Source organism: Stegostoma tigrinum, chromosome 5 (assembly GCF_030684315.1).
Source record: "Stegostoma tigrinum isolate sSteTig4 chromosome 5, sSteTig4.hap1, whole genome shotgun sequence".
In the NCBI taxonomy this organism is placed as follows: domain Eukaryota; kingdom Metazoa; phylum Chordata; class Chondrichthyes; order Orectolobiformes; family Stegostomatidae; genus Stegostoma; species Stegostoma tigrinum.
In genome coordinates, this window is record NC_081358.1 from 23,855,876 (window position 1) to 23,880,108 (window position 24,233).

General features: G+C 40.7%; 1 protein-coding gene across 1 annotated transcript in view; it reads right to left on the bottom strand.

Annotated features, from left to right (window-relative positions):
* Window positions 1–24,233, bottom strand: part of LOC125452104 (uncharacterized) — a 462,089-nt gene that overhangs the window by 392,735 nt on the left and 45,121 nt on the right. The window contains exons 2-3 of the mRNA XM_048530109.2: window positions 18,729–18,793; window positions 11,632–11,767 (exon numbers count right to left, since the gene is read on the bottom strand). Of these exons, the coding sequence (XP_048386066.2) occupies window positions 11,632–11,767; window positions 18,729–18,793 (201 nt within the window). The remainder of the gene's footprint in view (window positions 1–11,631; window positions 11,768–18,728; window positions 18,794–24,233) is intronic.

Sequence of the window (24,233 nt, forward strand, 5' to 3'; positions counted from 1 at the left end):
ACTGATGTTCCTGCAAAATGGCTTATCTCATTATCCATTCCATTTGTGACAGGATTTTATGGATTTTTAGATTTAAAAGGGCATATTGTTCAAGTTTAACAATCTTTTAATAATTAATGATTTAGTTTCCGACATGTTAAAGGATAAGTCATTTGTAAATCGATAAGTATTATTTCTTATTTATTAATAAAGCCTGGTATATGTTTTTCTTAGAAAGTAGTCACGATTAGGCAAATTACCCAACCTGGTGATTAAATTGGTTATTTTGACTTTTGTGATGACTCAGGGAACACTGGGATCTCACTTCCAGCGCATTCTTCCCAACTCAATAGTGACAATATCTAAACCTATACTTTTAACTATTACACTGCTTTATCGAGATAATGGGAACTGCAGATGCTGGAGACTCCAAGATAATAAAATGTGAGGCTGGATGAACACAGCAGGCCAAGCAGCATCTCAGGAGCACAAAAGCTGACGTTTCGGGCCTAGACCCTTCATCAGAGAGGGGGATGGGGGGAGGGAACTGGAATAAATAGGGAGAGAGGGGGAGGCGGACCGAAGATGGAGAGTAAAGAAGATAGGTGGAGAGGGTGTAGGTGGGGAGGTAGGGAGGGGATAGGTCAGTCCAGGGAAGACGGACAGGTCAAGGAGGTGGGATGAGGTTAGTAGGTAGCTGGGGGTGCGGCTTGGGGTGGGAGGAAGGGATGGGTGAGAGGAAGAGCCGGTTAGGGAGGCAGAGACAGGTTGGACTGGTTTTGGGATGCAGTGGGTGGGGGGGAAGAGCTGTGCTGGTTGTGTGGTGCAGTGGGGGGAGGGGATGAACTGGGCTGGTTTAGGGATGCAGTAGGGGAAGGGGAGATTTTGAAACTGGTGAAGTCCACATTGATACCATATGGCTGCAGGGTTCCCAGGCGGAATATGAGTTGCTGTTCCTGCAACCTTCGGGTGGCATCATTGTGGCAGTGCAGGAGGCCCATGATGGACATGTCATCAAGAGAATGGGAGGGGGAGTGGAAATGGTTTGCGACTGGGAGGTGCAGTTGTTTGTTGCGAACTGAGTGGAGGTGTTCTGCAAAGCGGTCCCCAAGCCTCCGCTTGGTTTCCCCAATGTAGAGGAAGCCGCACCGGGTACAGTGGATGCAGTATACCACATTGGCAGATGTGCAGGTGAACCTCTGCTTAATGTGGAATGTCATCTTGGGGCCTGGGATGGGGGTGAGGGAGGAGGTGTGGGGACAAGTGTAGCATTTCCTGCGGTTGCAGGGGAAGGTGCCGGGTGTGGTGGGGTTGGAGGGCAGTGTGGAGCGAACAAGGGAGTCACGGAGAGAGTGGTCTCTCCGGAAAGCAGACAGGGGAGGGGATGGAAAAATGTCTTGGGTGGTGGGGTCGGATTGTAAATGGCGGAAGTGTCGGAGGATAATGCGTTGTATCCGGAGGTTGGTGGGGTGGTGTGTGAGAACGAGGGGGATCCTCTTGGGGCGGTTGTGGCGGGGGCGGGGTGTGAGGGATGTGTCGCGGGAAATGCGGGAGACGCGGTCAAGGGCGTTCTCAATCACCGTGGGGGGAAAGTTGCGGTCCTTAAAGAACTTGGACATCTGGGATGTGCGGGAGTGGAATGTCTTATCGTGGGAGCAGATGCGGCGGAGGCGGAGGAATTGGGAATAGGGGATGGAATTTTTGCAGGAGGGTGGGTGGGAGGAGGTGTATTCTAGGCAGCTGTGGGAGTCGGTGGGCTTGAAATGGACATCAGTTACAAGCTGGTTGCCTGAGATGGAGACTGAGAGGTCCAGGAAGGTGAGGGATGTGCTGGAGATGGCCCAGGTGAACTGAAGGTTGGGGTGGAAGGTGTTGGTGAAGTGGATGAACTGTTCGAGCTCCTCTGGGGAGCAAGAGGCGGCGCCGATACAGTCATCAATGTACCGGAGGAAGAGGTTGGGTTTGGGGCCTGTGTAGGTGCGGAAGAGGGACTGTTCCACGTAACCTACAAAGAGGCAGGCATAGCTGGGGCCCATGCGGGTGCCCATGGCCACCCCCTTAGTCTGTAGGAAGTGGGAGGAGTCAAAAGAGAAGTTGTTGAGTGTGAGGACGAGTTCAGCTAGGCGGATGAGAGTGACGGTGGAGGGGGCCTGGTCGGGCCTGCGGGACAGGAAGAAGCGGAGGGCCTTGAGGCCATCTCCATGCGGAATGCAGGTGTAACTGATGTCCATTTCAAGCCCACCGACTCCCACAGCTACCTAGAATACACCTCCTCCCACCCACCCTCCTGCAAAAATTCCATCCCCTATTCCCAATTCCTCCGCCTCCGCCGCATCTGCTCCCACGATAAGACATTCCACTCCCGCACATCCCAGATGTCCAAGTTCTTTAAGGACCGCAACATTCCCCCCACGGTGATTGAGAACGCCCTTGACCGTGTCTCCCGCATTTCCCGCGACACATCCCTCACACCCCGCCCCCGCCACAACCGCCCCAAGAGGATCCCCCTCGTTCTCACACACCACCCCACCAACCTCCGGATACAACGCATTATCCTCCGACACTTCCGCCATTTACAATCCGACCCCACCACCCAAGACATTTTTCCATCCCCTCCCCTGTCTGCTTTCCAGAGAGACCACTCTCTCCGTGACTCCCTTGTTCGCTCCACACTGCCCTCCAACCCCACCACACCCGGCACCTTCCCCTGCAACCGCAGGAAATGCTACACTTGTCCCCACACCTCCTCCCTCACCCCCATCCCAGGCCCCAAGACGACATTCCACATTAAGCAGAGGTTCACCTGCACATCTGCCAATGTGGTATACTGCATCCACTGTACCCGGTGCGGCTTCCTCTACATTGGGGAAACCAAGCGGAGGCTTGGGGACCGCTTTGCAGAACACCTCCGCTCAGTTCGCAACAAACAACTGCACCTCCCAGTCGCAAACCATTTCCACTCCCCCTCCCATTCTCTTGATGACATGTCCATCATGGGCCTCCTGCACTGCCACAATGATGCCACCCGAAGGTTGCAGGAACAGCAACTCATATTCCGCCTGGGAACCCTGCAGCCATATGGTATCAATGTGGACTTCACCAGTTTCAAAATCTCCCCTTCCCCTACTGCATCCCTAAACCAGCCCAGTTCATCCCCTCCCCCCACTGCACCACACAACCAGCACAGCTCTTCCCCCCCACCCACTGCATCCCAAAACCAGTCCAACCTGTCTCTGCCTCCCTAACCGGCTCTTCCTCTCACCCATCCCTTCCTCCCACCCCAAGCCGCACCCCCAGCTACCTACTAACCTCATCCCACCTCCTTGACCTGTCCGTCTTCCCTGGACTGACCTATCCCCTCCCTACCTCCCCACCTACACCCTCTCCACCTATCTTCTTTACTCTCCATCTTCGGTCCGCCTCCCCCTCTCTCCCTATTTATTCCAGTTCCCTCCCCCCATCCCCCTCTCTGATGAAGGGTCTAGGCCCGAAACGTCAGCTTTTGTGCTCCTGAGATGCTGCTTGGCCTGCTGTGTTCATCCAGCCTCACATTTTATTACACTGCTTTATCGATGTTGGTTCAGTGGAATAAAGCAATGTAATTAACAAATAAAGATTTCTTTACATTTTCTGTTGAACAACCAACTAGTCAATCATGCTTGAATGATCTCACTTTTCAAAAGCTAGACATTTTCTTTAGTTAAAGTGATTTTTTTAAGTGACTTTTATTTCTATTTTCTTTGCTGCTATTCTGGTGGGCAGCTGTTGATCAGCTCTTGTTGTTCAAGCTATTCGGCTAAAGAGAAAAAAAAACAGAGCAATAATTTATTGAAAGAAATACCACTTAATGTGAAAGATTGCTACATTCTAGCTTTCTCACTCATCTCATAATACAGTGGTTTATCCAAAGCACAAAAGAGGTGTGAGGATGTTGAGAAATAATGGTTAGGTGAGGAGTTAATGCAGAATAATGGCATAGGAGCAGGCAGTGTGAAGCTCTGTACAATGATTGAAATAGAATGGAGCAGAGGTGTAGGGTGCTAGATCAGCAAGCAGCGATGAGATATGCATTAGGAAGATTGCTTTAACTATCATTGAAGTCATTGATCTCTTTATCGCACTGCAGCCAAATGCCAGAAAGGAACTTGGCCACTGTGTACTTGTGTGATTAGCTAACCTTGATTTTGATACCTAGCTCAAAGAGCCCTGTATCTCAGGGCTGCTCACTGGTTCTATTAGCATGCACTGATCTTGAATTCACCTGGATGCTCACATGTCCTTGCCTTGTCTTTTTGCACTTGGCCCCACGCAGACAGAGCTTAAATGCTCATGGTACTTCTCTGTTTGACCTTTCTGTTTAGGACAGATTCAATGCCAGGCAGCTTATAATGGCTGTCATCAGTCCTCAGTCAAGGAAAACAGTCTTCAATGACAAGGCCCAGCAAAATAAGTCAAGGGCAGCATCCAATATCAGTAGCCATTGCCTGATGATTGGAAAATGTCTCTCCCCCTCCTGCCACCTTCCACCTAAAGTACTTCCTTGCAGATTCAGGAGACGATAGGGATTGCTGCATCCTCTACTATGACTGTCATTGTTCACAATCCAGTCGCAGTGGCCCACTGCCCAGTTTCTCTCTCCTATAAGGCGTGTAGACTGTCCTTTAAATGACATCAGCAACGCAGAATATTGACAATGCAATTACATAAACTGCAAATTGCTTTGGCAGCAAATCCATTATGTTTGAATTAACCAGGGTCTATTTAAGACAAAAGTTGCATTCATAAAACTGGGTAGACAATCTGACCGTTCCACCCATTCAGCTCCGGAAAACAGGATTAAAGCCCTTCCAACACCAAAAAACTTTCTCTCCAGCTGCAACAACACTTATGAACTCTCCACATTTACTCATCTGATTTCATTGTTGAATTCTGAAATTCAAACAAGGTTCCTAAACTGTCTTAACACCTCTAGTTTTGAGTATTTATACAACATAAATAACAATGCAGAACAGTGGGAATCAGCCATGATCCTGTCAAAGGTTACAGCAGGCTCAAGGATCCGAACAGCCGACTCCAGTTTCAATTTCTTATGGCCTGATGGTCTGAAATGACAAGTAGAATGCTACCTACACAAAAATCAGTCTTGCATTTTTTACATTATAATCAAATTGTTCAGTGTTTCAGACTAATTGCTTGCAGTCAAAGGACACAGTCAGAAATAGATGCAGACGGTGGAATCTTGTCGGGCCCTGAATGGTGTGAGCAGGAAATCTGGGAAAATTGTGTGAGAAGTTTAGGTGAGGCCTTTCTTGACGTCGGGAGCAATCCATTGCATTATCAGACAGAATTCTGTGCGTTGAGATAGCATTGTCAGTGTGCAGCAGCGATATGTCTATTAACAGGGATTACTGTGTGCTATCGGCTTCATTAACTGCACATCTTACCTCATCAATATGCAACTTTCTAACCCCTCACCCACTGCAAGAAAACTAGGTGCTAAAAATTCCCAACATGGTAGTGCCGTAGTAGAGATCGAGCATGAGACAACAGAAAGAAGATGGTGGCACTTATTGTGGCACATGAGGTCATCAGCCTTCTTCTTAATTTGCTGACCATTCCTCTAGACAGCTGAGACCATACCAACCGAGGTGGCAACCTCAGACCAAGCTGGAATGATCTGGGCCTGCAGGAAGAGGGCTACACTCCTCTTTACCACTCTGTCCACCAGGATTTTCAGGTCTCTGTCTGCCGAGTGGGTCACTAATTTCACCTCATTTGCCACATTCAAAGCAAATGGCACAATGGCAGTAGGATTGGGCTAGCACCAGACGTGAGGGTAAGTAATGAGGCAAGTTTGGGACGATAGTATGAGAAAATCCATGAGGCCTCACAAAATGAAACCCTCCATGAAACTCTCAAAGTTTCAAGAAACATATGTTTCAGTCCCTCATAGCTTTCCTCCTTTTATTTTGATTTTTTTAATTGAAAGCAAATAAGTTTGATTTGAAATCAAGAAGAATAACTACCAATTCAAATCTTTGATTGATAGTCTGTAATTAGAATGTTTACATTTACTTAGAGCTTTGAGAAACAGCTCTAAAACTGGTTACAAAGTTCTCCATTCTTCCAAAAATGTTCTAAATCAGTAAATGTCTCAAGACCTAAGCTGAATCTTCCGAACAGTAGCAACTCAGCATGCAATACTGCTGCAAGTGAAGATATTCCCAAAAACTGTACTGCTACTGGATGTTACAATCCCAACTGTCATAGAAATACAGAGCACGGTGTTCCCCATGTAATTCCCTTGGAACCAAGTTAACCAAGAGAAGACATGTGCTGTTTTTAAGGCACTAGATGCTGTAGTCTGCTAAATACATTAAGCCTCAGCCTTTTAATGAATTCTATTTAATGAATGAGTGAATGAATGAGGTGAATAAATGAAAAGGGTGGTGAGGTACTTGACAGGAGGTGGGTGAGGGGGTGGTGGATAAGATCAGGCTTCCTTGGCTGGGCCAGCATTTATTACCCACCTCTAACTGCCCTGGAGAAGGGCATGGCAAACTGCCTTTGTGAACTGCTGCAGTCCATTTGGTGCAGGTACACTCACGGTGCCGAAGGGGAAGGAGTTCCAGGGGTTTGCCACAGCAACAGTGAAGGAACAGTGAAATATTTCCAAGTCAGGATTGTAAGTGGTTTGGAGAGAAATTTGCAGGTGATATTATTTCTGTGCATCTGCTAATGTTGTCCTTCCAGATGGTATTGGTCATGGGGTTGAAAAATGGTACGCATTGCTAACAGTCAGTGCTGGAGGGATCATATGCTTGTGGATATGGTATCAATCAAGTGATTTGTTTGTCGTGGATGCTGTCAACCCTTTTAAGTGATGGAGTTACAATCATCCAGGTAAGTAGAGAGTATTTCATCACACTCCAGACTTGTACCTTGTACATAGTGGGCAGATTTTTGGAGAGTCATGAGGTGAGTTACACACTGTAGGATTCTCTGACCTGCTCTTGTAGCTACAGCGTATGGCTAGGCCAGTTCAGTTTTTGTCAGTGATAACCCCAGCACGTTTAGAGTGGGAGATTCAGTGATGGTAATGCCACTGAGGGTAATGGAATGATGGTTGACGAGAATGCAGAGATCCTTCGGTATGATCTGGGTAGGTTGGGTGAGTGGGCGAATCAATGGCAGATGCAGTATAATTTGGACAAATGTGAGGTTATTCACTTTGGAAGCAATAACAAGAAGACAGATTACTACCTGAAAGGCTGTAAATTGGATGAGGGGAGTGTGCAGTGCAACCTGGGTGTCCTTTTCTAGCAATTGATGAAGGTAAGGCGTTGAAGTTGAGTACAGGTACAGCAGGTGGATAAAAAAGGCAAATGGCATGTTGGCCTTCATTGTCAGAGGTTTCAAGTACAGGGGCAGGAATGTGTTGTTGCAGTTATACAGGGTCTTGGTAAGGCCACACCTAGAATACTGTGTGCAGTTTTGGTTTTCTGAGGAAGGTTGCTCCTGCTCTCAAGGGAGTGCAGCGGAGATTTATCAGGCTGATTCCGGGAATGGCAGGACTGACATATGAGGAGAGATTGACTAGGTTAGGATTCTTCTTCAGGGTTCAGACTCAAAACGTCAGCTTTCCTGCTCCTCTGATGTTGTGTTCCTCCAGCTCCACATCTCATTATCCATCCACTTATCTTTGTGTAATCTGCAAATTTTGCAACAATGTCTTCAGTTCCTTCATCCAGATCATTAACTTATAACATGAATAGTTGAGGTCCCAATATGTAGTATTGTAGCACTCTACTAATTGACTGGCTGTCATCCTGAAAAAGACTCCTTTATCTGTACTCTCTGCTTTCTTCCAATCAGCCAATTCTCTGTCCATGCCAATACCTTGCCTGTAATACCATATCTTATTTAGCAGCTGCCTGTGCAGCACCTTGTCAAAGGCTTTCTCAAAATCCAAACAGATCATGTCCACTGGCTCTCCTTTGTTTAAGTTGTGCATTGCCTCTTCAAAGAATCCTAACCAATTCGTCAGGCACGATCTCCCCTTAATGAAGCTACTCAGCCCTATTTCATCATGAAATTCCAAATACTCCACAATCTTATCCTTAATAACAGATTCTAGAATCCTACCAATGAATGAGGTCAGCATAATTGGCCTACAGTTTCCTGTCTTCTGCCTCCCTCCTTTCGTAAACAGGGTGTTACAAAAGCCATTTTCCGGTCCTCTAGGACCCTCTATGAAAGAAGTGATTCTAAAAGATCACCACCAATGCCTACACAATCTCCTCAGCTGGCTTCTTTATGGCTCTGGGGTGTAGTCCATCTGGTCCAGGTGATTTATACACTTTCAAACTTTTCAGCTTCCCCAGCATCTTCTCCTTAATGGTGGCCACTACATTCACCTCTACCCCAACATTCTCTTGAAGTTCTGGTATGTTGCTGGTGTGTTACACTGTAAAAACTAATGCAAAGTATCTCTTGAGTTCCTCCGTCATTTCTTTCTTCTCTATCACTACTTCACCAGCCTCATTTTCTAGCTGTCCAATGTCCATCCTTGCTTCTCTCTTACCTTTTAGATATCTAAAATAATTCTTGCAATCCTCGCTTATATTACTTGTTAGGTTACTCTTATATTTCAACCTCTTCCCATCATTACTTTTTTAGTTATCCTTTGCTGTTTTTTAAAAGTTTCTCTATACTCTGGCTTTTAAGTAATCTTAACCACATTGCATGCTATTTCTTCTGTTTTTTTATGCTGTCCCTGATTTCCCTTGTCAGCCAGGTTGTCTTGTGCTCCCCTTCATATGATTCTTCTTCCTCGGGATGAATTTCCAATATGCCTCACATTTTACCCCCAATAACTCCTGCCATTGCATCTTTTCTTGTTAAAAAAATTCAAAAATTAAAATGTTAGGTATTTCAGTGGAGTTTGTTATTACAGCCTTATCACATAAATATTGTTTTTTCCATGCAATACTTTATCAACAATCTTAAGTACTAATAAAGTATCAGAGATAAATATGTAGGTCACATGCAAAGCGTGAATGAGAATAAGTGAGTACATGTTTTTAATTTATACTGTATAAGTTTGTCTACACTTCAGCATTCCATTTCCTCCAAAGGTACAAATATTATGAATATTTAATTTTTTTGAGAACTTGAGTTTTGAAGGATTACAAAAAGACAGATTCTTTTCTAGTGTTGTGAATACCTGCACCTTTTGAAATGAAAACAAAGGTCATTTTGGATACTGGAGCATTTTAGTTAATAAATCATTTCTTAGAAACCACATGGCTTCAGCTAATTACTGGACTTATTTTCTAGAAGCCACCCTTCTAGCCTTCTATCAGGGAGTTAGCTGCTGTTTAAACATTTCTGTTTAAACAATGTTCTGAATGCAGTTGGAGTCAGTGTCCAACCCGCTGAAAGAAAGAAGCTTCCTGTTTCTGCTAAAGTTGTTCTTGCTCATCAGTATAGTACCTCACTGAGCTTCTTCGTGAGATGTGTCTGAGGCAGTTTGTCTCGACATCTCACCAACAACTACATCTATGATGATCCACTGGACGTACATATACAAGGTATGCATCTTATAATCTGAACATCAGAGTGACCGCCATTTGAAAAATCATTATCCTGTTGCCTTCAAAATTGGAATTATTAGTCAAGGGTTGTTCAAAGCGAATCTCTACCAATAAATTTGTCTACATATCGTCATTGAAGTAGCATGCGCAGGCAAGTATTCCGAATGGGAGGTATTGATACTTTCACATCTTAAAAAGTTTGTTAATTAGCTACAGCTATGATGAATAAATCCCATTTTTACAAAAAATCAATAATTTTGCTCAATTCTAAGGAATCTTACCTGAAAAATCTTTTTATTTTAAAATTTATCTATATACATAGCATATATCTGCCTTTACTGGAAACTGGTTTAAATATTTAACTTTAACTTGTGACTGTCAGCGTATTGGTGCCAGAGGGAGACAGCGGACTCTTCCAATTTCAGTCTTATCATGAACTTGAACAACCAATGTAGGCAAAATACAACTCTATCATCTGATACATTCACCACTGAAAATGCAATTTTGTTGCTGCGTAAACTGCACTATAGTTTTTGATCAAGCATAATAGTAATTGGCCATGCGATTAAAGTGTATCTTGACTATTGGAAGTATTATAGTCATATTATGTACTGACTATCATTTAAGAGACAAATGTAGAAATTATGCTGTTAACGACATTACTGCAAATGATTGAAAATGTACAATATCGTCCACATTTTTAAAATGTCTCAAAGTACTTTAGATTATAACTAAATTTTCAATGATTTGAAACATTGTAGACATTGCAGAATAACATGATATCTGAAGAATGCTACACTTACTATATTAGGTAATTCCAATGCAGATGATAAATTTACATGGGGTATTCTGAAAGTATATAAATGTTGCAGAAGAATTTAGAACATAATGCTTAATAAGGAAAGCTGCAGGAAATCCACACAAATAATCATTTAAATGGCTCTTTAATTTTGTAGCCCAAACAGCAATGATCCAATTGCATGAAGAACATTAGCAAGAAAGTTTAAAATATTATTCTGAGCATGGATGAAATTCTACAAAAGTAAGTAGAAAATGTCACAATTGCACAGCAAGTCTGTTATCCTGCTATTAACTGGACAAAGCAGTTATGTCAATATTTTTGGCTATATTTTGAAGATTGGTCCACAAGTAGGACACTGGCACAGAATGTATAGCACAGAGGAGTCCAGGCTAACAAAAATTCCTGAGTACATTCGTAAATTCATTTGTATGCAGGTTGAAACATAAGAGTACAGTATAAAATATCTGTTCATAAATATGAGTAAACATTCATGTGTCAGATACTTCAATAAGTAGGAGCGTTCATAAGGCAGACAGTCATAAGGCTACCAGCACAATATCTGGCATTCGTACATGTAGTTAACTATGGAAATTTCTAAGTTACTACTGCTAATACCATGTACCTGCATAAGGGGTATAGTTACAGTTTTTGCAGCTGGAATATCAGAAATCACAGATTTGTGGCAAATTGTTTATGCGCTATTTTAACTATCAACCGAGTGAAAATGTTCAGCCTTGCTCATTCAGGAGTAACTACATTTTTAAATGATGCACAAAGTAAAACCTACTGAGCAATTTCTCTAACTCTGAAAAACAAATGATCAATTTAGGGGCTCTCATGCCCTGGCAATATATAAAAAGTGCAATTTTTCCATAAAATAAAAATTAATTTGTTCTGATGATTATGTTTCTCACTTAATACCATGTGTATATCTCAATTTTTATTTTGATATCTATACAATTACTTAAGTTGCTGAGATTATTCTTCCATTTTATTGGCTGATTGGCCTCCCTTCTACATATTTGTCATTGGATGCCACGGATCCCCTACAGGTGGTGCCAAATCAGAACAAACATTGAAAACGAGAAAATCTATGCTCTCGAGCCCACTAAACCTTTATGGGTAGGTTTTTGTGGTCAGTGGTGACCACCATTCCTTAACTCACTTTGTTTCCATTGCCTCTAACCGATTTGCTAGGTGTACAAGTGCTTGCTGCTTCATTCAATTTTCTTTGAATAATAGAAGTAAACATACCTCGGCCTTACTTGGACGACTGTCGCTTAACACTTCCTTCAGTTCCACAGGAGGCCTTTGAATTATCTGATCGCCTGCTATGAAATGGGACTTCAAGCTTTCCGAGTGGGACTTTGATGTCTCTTCTGATTTCTTTCTGTTGGGTATAGTTCATTGCCAAAATAAGATTTTGGTTTTCACTAACAGTTCACGAAAAATTCATAGATTTAAATTACTTTGTCACCACTGCATCTTCCTGCCTACATAGTTGTACCACATTATTAGTCATTTCAGGGGCTATGGGCATAATTTTACGCAGAAATTTCTTAATAAAGACAAAGCCAATTATGAAATAATTTAATGGTGTAAGCTTCAATGGTAAATTCAACATAGGTTTTCTGTCACATCACATTGCTATTAACAAAATTAAGCTGTGTATATTTATATATGTTTATAAAATAGGAAGCGTAAAGGTCTTCAGAATATCTCTATTTTGGCAATTTTAATCAATCCAAGGTCAGCTATATGTTGAGGAAACACTTGATAAGCCAAATTGCCCATATATACTGCCATTTTTTAAAGAAAGGGATGAATGTTAAAAACAAGATTTTAGAAATTAGATTAAAAATAAACTTTTTTATGAAGTCACAAACTGAAATAATCACCCATTGGATTCCAACCAACAATTTACCGAATTACTTTACATTATAATTATTTTAATTAACAATTTTAATCCCACAAATATAAAACACACGTAAGTTGTTAATGAATACAAAATATTCTTTCAGAAATATTTATTTTCAGAATGGAGTTACTTTCATTCACTTTATTTGACTTGACTTTAGGTAGATTTACAATTTTTACTACAGGTAAAAGTCGAAACCAGCAACCTCAGGATCACATAAGTGTCAGATCAGTTTCAGGTCAGTTTAGATCAGATCAGGTTAACTGTGTAACTCGGACCAATTGTAATACAGGAAGCGATAGTCAAGTGAGTAGATAACTTATTGACATACCACTGCACCTGCTGTTAACGCAGCACCTAGCCCGATGAGCCAGTAAGTTATTTTACTCATCAAATAATAATTAAAATTCATGTGTAGCAAAAGGTTTTGAATATAACAGTTTACAAATAACTGGATTTGAAACACTGTAGCTGCATGTAATTTCTACCATATTTCTCTATATACTGTATCATTCTGTAAATCCTCGATACTAAAAACTTTATTAACATTATCTTCTCAACACTGGCTAATCTCTGAATATTTCAATATCAGTGTGAAAGACAACATCTATAGCATCACTCTCTACATTTTCAATGGCACAATATACACTTACAATGTTCATTATAAAGTTAAATATTTCTTGATAGGCCATCTTAGAACTTCATTTCTCTTGACCAAAAAAGAGATTCCTTGCTGATTATACTCAGTTATTACATGTCCTGATGTTTTTCAAGAAGTGTTTTGATTTTGTTATTGTTCCTATGAAAATACCATTTAGTAGGTTAAGTGAATCATTGTCAAGATTGTCATCACAATCTTAAACTACTCCTTGTCCAATACATTGAAGGTGGCTGATTATAAATCTCAATGCAATTGTCATATTCTGGGACTGAGATTTAATCATGTTAAGGGCATAAATCAAACTTTTTTGAAAGAATTCATCTCTTTCCTGTAACTTTGGTTCTTCCATACTATCACTTTGTCCAATTCTCATTCTTGTCTCATCTTTTCCTTCTCTTATTGCTGCCCAACACTTTCCACCATCTTCTCTGGCTCTGCAAGCTGCCTGCAACTTTCCTTTATGAAGTTTCTTGGAATATAAGTTACATTTTTTTACATACATAAAATGCAGTAAAAATTAAATACAAAAGAAATCTCTGCATTCATGACAAAAACTTGTTGCATTCATTCTTGGAATATTTTGACAGAGTTGGTTATATCAGTGAACTTACAGTGTTAACAGGGTAGGTAGGGCTAAGGATCCTCTGTTACAAGACCAAAGCCACCCCAGCAGAAGTGGTTACACATCAATTCCCCTTTGATTTACCATTCATCCGAGGTGTGAGTCCACCAAGTTTGGCTAAAATTGGTCCGAAGACCTCAGAGGGGTTTGCTGTAGATTGGGCAACTTGCAATCCCCTTCCAATCCCATTAATTAGTTACAACATTAGTTACTCAGCCCTACCTAATAATAGTTGATGTAAGATAATAAATACAATCATATTAGTCAGTATTACATCCACGAACCTACACATGCACTCCCTACACCACAAGTGTAAGATTGGGTTATTTTTCAATACATTTGGCTTGATTAAGCAAGTGGGGAGAATACCTCTTGGTCTAGGTCAAAGGTAAGATGTGCAGTTTTTTGGTTGCCTTAATGGTTTAAACAATGTGAATTGTGAAGTGTTTTGAGGTAAAATGCTTTTATAGGGTCACAAGGTCATAGAGCTGTACAGCATGGAAACAGTCCTTACAGTCCAACTCATCCATGCCGGCCAGATATCCTAGCCAAATCTAGTCTCATTGTCAGCATTTGGCCCATATCCCTCCAAACCCTTTCTATTCATATATCCATCCAAATGCCTTTTAAATGTTGCCATTATTCCTGCCTCCCCCACTTCTTCTGGCAGCTCAATCATACATGCACCACCTCCTGGGTGAAAGAGCTGCCCCTTAGGTCCCTTTTAAATCTTTCCCTTTTCATTTTAAACCTATGCCCTCTAGTTTTTGACTTTACCATCCCAGAGTATATTTATTCTATCCATGTCCCTCATGATTTTATAAACTTCTATAAGGTCACCCCTCAGCCTCCGACATTTCAGAGAAAACAGACACAGCCTATTCAGCTTCTCCCTAAAGCCCAACCCTTCCAAACCTTGCAACATCTTTGTAAATCTTTTCTGAACCCGTTCAGGTTTCGCAACATCCTTCCTATAGGAGGGAGAAAAGAATCGCTCACAGTATGCTGAAAGTGGCCTAACCTATGTCCTGTACAACTGCAACATGACTTCCCAACTCCTGTATTCAATGCACTGACCAATAAAGGCAAGCATACCAAATGTGTTCTTCACTATTCTACCTACCTGCGACTCCACTTTTCAAGGAACTATGAACTTGCACTCTGAGGTCTCTTTGTTCAGCAACACTCCCCAGGACCTTACCATTTATTCATTTGGTTTTAAGACTTAAAGTACTTAGGGGAATGTTTATCTAACAATATGTGCAATATGTTGGATTTAGGTTCTGTGATAAGTTTTGCAATCTTATAGTTGTTTTGACCTTTTTGGATGTACCAATTAGAACATTTGGGAGTATAGCAAATCACAAGGCGTAACATGAATACTGTTAAGTAGGTGGCCTCTTTGATGTCACCTTGTCTACGTAGAGATCTACGGAGTTGATTAGCTAAGAAGGACAAGTTGTCCCATAGGGGCTGACCATGTAAAGTGTTTGGCATGTCAAAGAATGAACTAGGAGACAGAAGGAAAGGATATCAATAAGATGGCCATTGCTTTTATAGAAACCAATCAGGAATTGGACAGATACTATCTTATCAATAAGTCAATGAGAAATCAGGATGTCTCTGATCAGGCACAGGGGGTACTGGATAGCAGAGGCTTATACATTAGAATATAGAATAGTACAGGCCCTTCGGCCCATGATGTTGAGCCGAACTTTTACCCTAAACCAAAGGTTGATCTAACCTCCACCCCTACCTTATAGTATCATCCATATGCCTATCTAATAGCCGCTTAAATGTGCCTAATACTATCCTCTCCAACAATGCATTCCATTCCCCTGCCACTCTCTGAGTAAAGAACCTACCTCTGATGTCTCCCCTATATCTACCTCCACTCACTTTATAACTATGCCATCCTGTAATAGCTACTTTCACCCCAGGAAAAATTCTCTGGCTGTCCACTCTATCTATACCTCTGATCATTTTGTACACCTCTATCAGGTCACCTCTCATCCTTCGGCTTTCTAAAGAGAAAAGCTCTAGCTCTCTCATACTTTCCTCATGGTTCTTAGTGGGTTTGTGCATAAGAAAGGAAGACTGAACATAGAAGAAAGTTGTCAATAAAACAGAATAAGAGGGATATGCCCAGGCAGCAGGTACCCCAAAGTTGACTGACTGAAAAACTGCTTTTCAAAACAAGTTTCCTTTGTACTTTTACAATAAACTTCGCAAAATTTGTAAAACCCTGTGAAAACACATTTGTACCTGGTATAGATCTTGTAACTAATCGGGAGAAATAGACTTTCAGAATGGCCGTCTCTCAGACTCAATTTATAACTATAATTGATTTAGGTATTCCAACTCAAGTGAAAGTGCATGCCAAAATCTTTCATCAGCACACAATGGCCACATTGTATGTAATCTACAGGGCAGAGTGCAGCACTCACCATGTATCCTTCAACAGTGCTTTCCAAACCCACTTGATAACACTGATCTCATGTAGCGCACACCATGTAATGTAACCTGTATGCCTCTGTCTAAGTCCTTTTACAACCTCTGATCTGTACATCCTTGCTTACTGTGATCTGCCTGTACAGCTCATAAACAAAGCTTTTCACTGTACTTCAGTACAAAGTGACAACAAATCAATTAATCAATCAACCTTTACCACTGAGAAGGTCTGAGACAGCAGTGATTTAAGAAAACCATCAATTGCAAATTTGCCTTCAATTGACTTGGAACTACAACACGAATATTTGACAATTTCTGTTTCGAAATCCTGGAACTTTTCTGAGCAACACTATTAGCATACCTGCATTACACAATTGCTGTGGTCAGGAAGTCGACTCACCACCACTTTCTCCGGGCAATTAGTGTTGGGTGACCAATCACTATGGAGCCAGTGACACCAAAACCCGGGAACCAAGATAACAAAAAAAGTCATAAAATAAAAGAGTTATGCAATTATAATTACCAATTACAAAGGCAAAATATATATTTGGTGTTTAAAAGGTAAAATACAGATTACTTTCCTGTGATCTACAAGTCCAGACTTCTAAGAGATGTTTTGATAGCTCGGTTCAATATGAAATCCAGATAATACATATTAATGATTAAATATCCTAAGTTATATGTGAAAGCATTATAATGAAAAAATAAAGATATAGACCAGTGTGAAAATATTGCGAATTTAAATTATAATTTTAAAGTGGTATCTATTTTTAGTGTGTAGCAAAATTTCATTGTCCAAATGTTCCATATTCAGAACAGCTGTGAACCATTTACAATTGCTATTTTGAATACTGTACAAAACTTTAAAAAAACTCTCAAATACAGAGTAAATTATGTGGCATGACCAATGAATAGCACTGTTGTCATTTTCTGAATCTCTACCTAAATGATTAGCAATCAGTATCGAAACGAAAAGGGAAATGCATTAGCTTTGCTGTCTATAGAGTCAATGGTAAGTCTCTTTTTGTACTGTCATTTTATCCTATTAGCATGGTCTAACAAAATTAGGTATGAATATGCAGTAATAACATGCAAATTGGTCCCCCACAATTGCTTCAAGGCAGTGGTCTTTGCCTTGCTATGCTCAATTCCTTCTACATCATTACAATAGCTTGGCATAATTCATCAGAAAAATTGCTCAATCTCATTGCAAATGCCTGGCTAGTAAAACCATCAGTTGCTGTTAACCAATGTCTGACAACAGAATGTTAGTTCCACCATTTCCAATTCCCTGCCACTCCTACACTTATGTATCTCCCTTGGGTAATGTCAGACGCTACACTTGAGCCTGTCAAAACAATTAACCCCTCTGTTAATTAGAAAGAAATGTCAGGTTCACAGATGGTACAAGCTGGCATGCAGCCATGCAGCCAACTGTTCGTGAAAGCAGCTACCCTGCTGCTAACAACTGTTCCAAACTAGCAGATGTCAAAACTTTCCAGCTGAGGAAATCTAAACAACAGGGAAAGTTCCATGGTTTTAGAACCGTTACAAATACTTCAATAATTTCATATCAATTTGCTTTGTGTTATATTAACTGATCTTACGTAAATATGGTGCTTAACAAAGTAGGGTACATAATTGGACTGACGTTCTTTACATCCTGCAGTTGACAACTGGATAAGCATATGGACGCACATGGAATGGTGTAGGTTAGATGGGCTTGAGATCGGTATGACCGGTCGGCACATCGAGGGCCGAAGGGCCTGTACCGTGCTGTAATGTTCTATGTTCTATGTTCTATGATTATATATGTCCTTTTGTTGTTTCTTTTAAAAATAAACAAGTTTAAAAATATGTAAGGCAACAATGAAATGCCAAACTCTCTGAACTAGTCACATCCAAACAAATTCAATACCAGTTCCAGAATGTGCCAGCTTAAAGACAAAGCAAAATTCAGACTTGGACCTCATTGATTGCTGATAATGAGCATTGGCAGCCTTATAGGTATGCTGCTGAGGGTCCCTGGTTAAGCAGATCAGCTGGCCCTTGTGCTAGCTAAGGGGCAGGAAGAAGGGAATTCCAGTCAGGGTCAAAAGGAAAGCCAACAATGTGGAACAATTTCCTCATGAGCTCAAGAACACCCACCTGCTTCTTCTACTCCAACAAAGAAAAAAAAACTAAAGTAAAAACACAAGTTACTGGAGAAACTCACCTTGTTCCAAAGGAGAGTCAGATTCAAAACTTTAACATTGTTTCTCTCTCCACGGAGATGTTCCGTCATTTTCTATGTTCCAGATTTCCAGTATCAACAGTATTTCAGTTAGTTACATAAAAACATGGAGAAGTTCTTTGACATATTATTGAGCAATTTCCAGCAGTCCTTTTAAGGATCATTTGTTAGGTCAAGAAATATTTGGTGCAACTAGTTACACCACGAGAATTGGTCACTGGACCCAAAACATTAACTATTCTTTCTCTCCACAGATGCTGCCAGACCTGCTGAGTTTTTCCAGCAATTTCCGTTTTTGTTTCTAACTTATAGCATCTGCAGTTCTTTGTGTTTTTTTTTAGGTACAACGTGCATTGCCCACAAGTTGCACCTACTTTCTTTTCCATTCTAGTTGAGCACATTGAAAGGCTATTGGATTACACAGGTTGACTGAAGGCAGACAAAATTTCTGTAAATCTGTACTTACTCAGTTGAACAACAATGTTTTGCAACTTGCTCCAATGGAATACTCCTCAAGTTAAGGGAAGAAAACTACAATGCACAAAAAGAAAGGAAATATGGTTAGCAGAAATAAAGGTTACTTCCTTTTTGATGGTTTTAAAGATTCTTATTTCCAGATTTGGTTTGTGGAGGACTATGGACAACAGTTTTCTTTAACACTGCATAGAATGGCATCATTCAAAATACCACGGGACCACAGAATCGTGAGAATCACTACGGCACAGAGGAGGCCGTTTGGTACATCTTCTATGCACCAGCTCTCCTTAGGAGCAATATACCTCATTCTACCCCTCTTCCTTCTCCCTGTACTCCTGCAGATTCTTTGTCTTCAGATTACAATACAATTCTGTCTTGAATGCCTCAATTGAATCTTCCTTGATCAGACTGTCAAGCAGTGAATTCTAGATGCTAGCCTCTTACAATGTAGGTTTATCCTCATGTCACCATTGCAATTTTTTAAATCAATTATGTAACATTTATTCCTCTCACTCTCAATCGCTCTACAAATGAGAACACTCTTTCCCTATCTACTCCATACACACTGCTAATAATTTTGAACACCTTGATCAAATTTCCATTCACTCTCCTCTTCAACAAGGAAAACAAAATTCCACCTTTTCCAATTTATCTGCATAACTGAAGTTCCTTATTCCTGGAACTATTCTTGCATCTTTATGGAGCGCAGTGATCTCACAACGAATCAAGGGCTATGGGGGGAGTGCAGGGAAGTGGAGTTGAAATGTCCATCAGCCATGATTAAATGGCGGAATGGGCTCGATGGGCCGAATGGCCTTACTTCCACTCCTATGTCTTATGATCTAAAACTGTTCTGCAGTCTCTCTAATACCCTCACATCTTTACTTAAGTGTGGTGCCCAGTACTGGATGCAACATTGCAGCTGAGCCTGAACTAGTGTCTTCCACAAATTTAAGATAACTTCCTTCTTTTTGTACTTTATGCCCCTAGTAATAAAGGCCAAGATACAGTAAGGTTTCTCAACATAAACTGCTCACGTGGCCTGTATGCCTTTTAGTATTATACACTCTTATTTTGTTTTGCCTCTCTGCAGTTGTTCTATCAAAATGAATTGCCCCGCTGCATTAAGTTTAATCTGCCACTTATCCATTGATTCCTTCAATTTGCCAATGTCCTTTTGAAATTTTGTACTGTAGACCAAGTTATAGATCATTAAATTGGGAAAGCTGCGGGAAGCTACAACATTTCGGGACTTGGGATACTTGTGCATGAACACAGAATGCTAGCAACACAGGTATAGCAGATAATCAGGAAGGCTAATGGAATGCTGGCCCTTATTTCAAGGGAGTTACGAGTATAAAAGTAGGGAAATCTTCTTGCAACCATACATGGTGCTTGTGAGACCACATCTGGAGTACTGTGAGCAGTTTTCATCTTCATAAGGAAAAATATTATTTCATTTTTCGCCAACTTTAAGTACATTTAAGTCGTCATTGGATAAGCACATGGACGTACATGGAATAGTGTAGGTTCGATGGTCTTGAGATCGGTATGACAGGTCAGCACAACATCAAGGGCCGAAGGGCCTGTACTGTGCTGAAATGTTCTATGTTCTATTTAGAATCAGTTCACACAACATTCACTAAGATGATTCCAAGTATGGAAAGATTGTCTTATCAGCAAAGATTAAACATGCTGGAATTCTACTCACTGGAAATTGGAAGAATAAGGTGATCTTATTGAAACATAAGATTCTTAAAGGGGGCTTGACAGGCTAAAAGCTCAGCGAGTATTTTCCCTCATGGGAGGAGTCTAGGGCCCCTGGGAAATATGAAAGACTCTATTTACTCTGCTTTCAGCAAAGTACAAGGAAGAACACCTAAAATTTAAAGTTGGAAAACGGAACATTAAAATGTAATCGCCTGTGGCCTTGAATTCATGGCGGAGGTGAGCTGTGCTAATGTAAGCTTATCAAAGCTACTTTTTGAAACATACAATGTATTTTTGGACTTCTGAGGGCAGTTGGGAGACAAATCACATGATCAGTCAAGCTTTATGACTATACTTGGACTTGAATTGAGAGATATAGCATTCAGGCACATTTATCTACCTCTGTTTTCTATGTATTGAATGCTGTGATTTCAAGACAGATGTAAACCTGTTAACGTTTTTATCCAGGTTAGTTTCAGGTCAATGAATTTAAAATTCAAAAAAACCAGTTCGCTAATTCTTTACAACAAGCACACAAATAATTAGGTGTATACACTAACTGGCAGTTGTGGAAGGCTGTTATGATGCATTTATAGTTTCCTGACCTCTGAGCTAGAAGATCTGTATTCAAATCCCATGTGCAAAGTTGCTGAACAGGTTGATTATAAACTGTCTACTCTGGACTAGCAATTCCATCTTAAATTCTTAAACACCCTATCAAACTGTGAGGAAAAGACAAGGAAGTCATTCCAACCATCTTTGCCTGATGAAAACACCTCTTAGCCCTATTTGTTATCTTATCAAGAAATGTTAACAACTTAGTTGAATGTGGGATCCTTAACAGATCTATGCTGGCTTGCCAAAACTCACCAATATAATTTGGTCTGGAATTACAATTTCTAGAAGGCAGCTCACCATTAAGATTAAACTGACAGAAATGTGGTTGCTTACCTTAGCTTATAGTTACCTAGAAAAATACTCAATCAGCAATAGATTTTTTTAAATTTCAAATACAATACTAGATATAGTATTCCTTATAGTAGTGCATTGAATTTGCTCCATACATACAATATCCTCCCATTTCTACTGCGAAATTTAGGGCCAGCTTGCACTTTTACCCAGAAGGAACTTGGAGAGACTGTTGAAATTTAATTTGGACTAGGCCTTACTGCCATCTGACAGGTGCAGAATTGTTGTGGCTTGAATTCTAACCATTGGGAATGAAAATATTGTCTTTCATACTTTGTCTCATTGCCAACTCAAGAATTTGTGAAAAAAAAGGAAAAAAAACACAAGCATTTATAAGCTGTTTCCCACTACTGCTGTTCCAAAGTTCACTTAATAATTGCGCATTTCTTTCCTTTGCAAAATATACAGATTCAGTTGGAGGTTCTATCATATAATTAAGCTAATAACTCTGCTGTGATTTGCTAGTGCAATTAAAGGTGGTTTTTCTCTGATTGCAATTAAGAGATACACGTATATTTATATAAATAGTATTTATTATATTTTTAACATTCTTCAAAACATCACAAGGCACTCTACAGGCACGCTGTACCACAAGAGATGACACCAAGGTATATATGAGGGTGTTAGGTCAGGTGATTGGTTAAAGGCATAGGTTATACAGACTGTCTTAAATGACCAAAGTGACTAATGAGGTATAAGGATGGTATTCCAAAGTCTTGGGCAACCGATGATGCAATCAGCTATACTGCCGGATTTAAATCAGGGATACTTAAGGGTCCAAAATTAGAAAATATAGACATCCCAGTGTCAAGGGCTGGAGGAGATTACATAGATATACAGCCCAGGTCACAACAGTATTTGCAAACAAGGGTAAGCAAGGCAGTGTGATGGTAGTATGCTTTTAGTAAAGTAGCTTCATCTCCGCCTCCTTGACCTGTCAGTCTTCTCTCCACCTATCTGCTCTACTATCTATCTTCTATCACCACCTCCCCCTTCTCTATTTATTTTAGAACCCTCTTCCCCTCTCCCATTTCTGATGAAGTGTCCAAACCTGAAACGGCAACTTTCTTGCTCCTTTGATGCTGCCTGGCCTGCTGCGTTCATCCAGCTCCACACCCTGTTAACTATGTTTTTAAGAGATATGTTTGGGCCTGTTTCTCTTGCAAAGTGTTATTGTCACAGTAGTGCAGAAATGTCTCCTTCAGAGGGGCAGTTGGTAAACAGTTTTTAAGATCTCCCTGGGTGTTTTCATGAATAGATGTGATCAGGGCTCACATAGAGCTAGGAAGGATTTAGTTTTGCTTTAATTTAGTTGAGAAGGTTTCTGTTGGCTGCTGGAGCGAAAAGCTTGAGTCCTCTGCTGCTAGAGTGAAGAGACAGCACGTGAGAATAATTCCTGTTTTGCTGAATTGCATTTTTGCCAGAAGGTGTGTTTATGGGATGCCGACTATGTCAGAACATTTGATGCTAAGTCATTAAATATATTCTTGTGTTAAGTATTTCTATAGAATAAAGTAATGCCAATTTTTCTTCTTGTTGTATTCTAACTGTATTGTAAGAATAAAATGTATTTTGATTAAAGCTTACTAAAGGGCCAATCAAATCATTTCTGGAGCACAGCTCCCCTACAATTCCCTTTTCAAAAATATAAAGTCAGGAGTCACACGACAGCAGGTTATAGTCCAACAGGTTTACTTGAAATCACAAGTTTTCGGAGCGCTGCTCCTTCAACAGATGAAGTCTTCTGATTTTGTCCACCGCAGTCCAACACCAGCACCTCCAAATCAAAAATGTAAAGGTTAGGGTCTACAACATCTCCAAAATATACTTCAGGAGATCTGGCCTGGTCCATAACATTGGTGAGCCAATGTGGGTGAACCACAGAGTGAGGGGGGGGTACCTTGGAAGTATGGAACTTGATGAGTTAAGACATTTAAGACATAAACTTTTAGAAGACATCAAATTTGGTGAAGGGAGAACACGGGTGATCAGCTAGGGGTGTATCAGAACTGTCAAATCGAGAGGCAATGAAGGCATGAACAAGAGTTTTAACAGTAAATAAGCTAAGACAGGGTGAAGTTGGCTGATGTTATGCAGGTAGAAAAAGGTAGTCTTGGGTGAAGCCACAAAGGTTGCAAAAAGTCAGCTTAATCTTAGACTGCTGCCTGAGAGTTGATATGGAATCAGTACAGAGCTTGGAAAAGGATCTGAAAACAACGGCTTCAGATTTCCCAAAACTTCATCATAAGAAATTTTGTTTCATCCAGTAGTAGACATTGGATAAGTAATCTAATAATTTTGCAACAGTGAAGAAATGAAGTGTGGTAACGACAAGAGCACCAGTGTTTACAGGAAAACTAACACTGTTTTCCAATGGCATCACCAAGGTGCAGCACTTGACTCAGAAGATGGAACGATTACATTTGTCACAGTCTCCCTCCTTAAGTTCCACCTTACATAAACGAGTTTCTCACAAAAAGCATTTCAATCATATCCCAATGTGCAGTAAAATTTCTTCACCAAGCTATCCAGAGCTGTGGTTTACAAATTTTCGCACATTTTTATCCTACCCTGCCTGTAGAATCACACCATCTTCAAAAAAGACTCCTTAAAACCCTATTTGACATTGGCTTCTATCCTGAAGTGATTACAACGAGGTCAGCCAGGTAGTCCTCATAGAATAGGAGTTGCCTGATTGGGGCTGTTAATTTGGTTCAATCAGGGAGCTCTGGATGACAAATAAGAACAGGAGTGTCAGACATCCTGATCAATTTGAAGCCTGGCTCTAAGGGAGGTGGATCATTATCAAGGATTC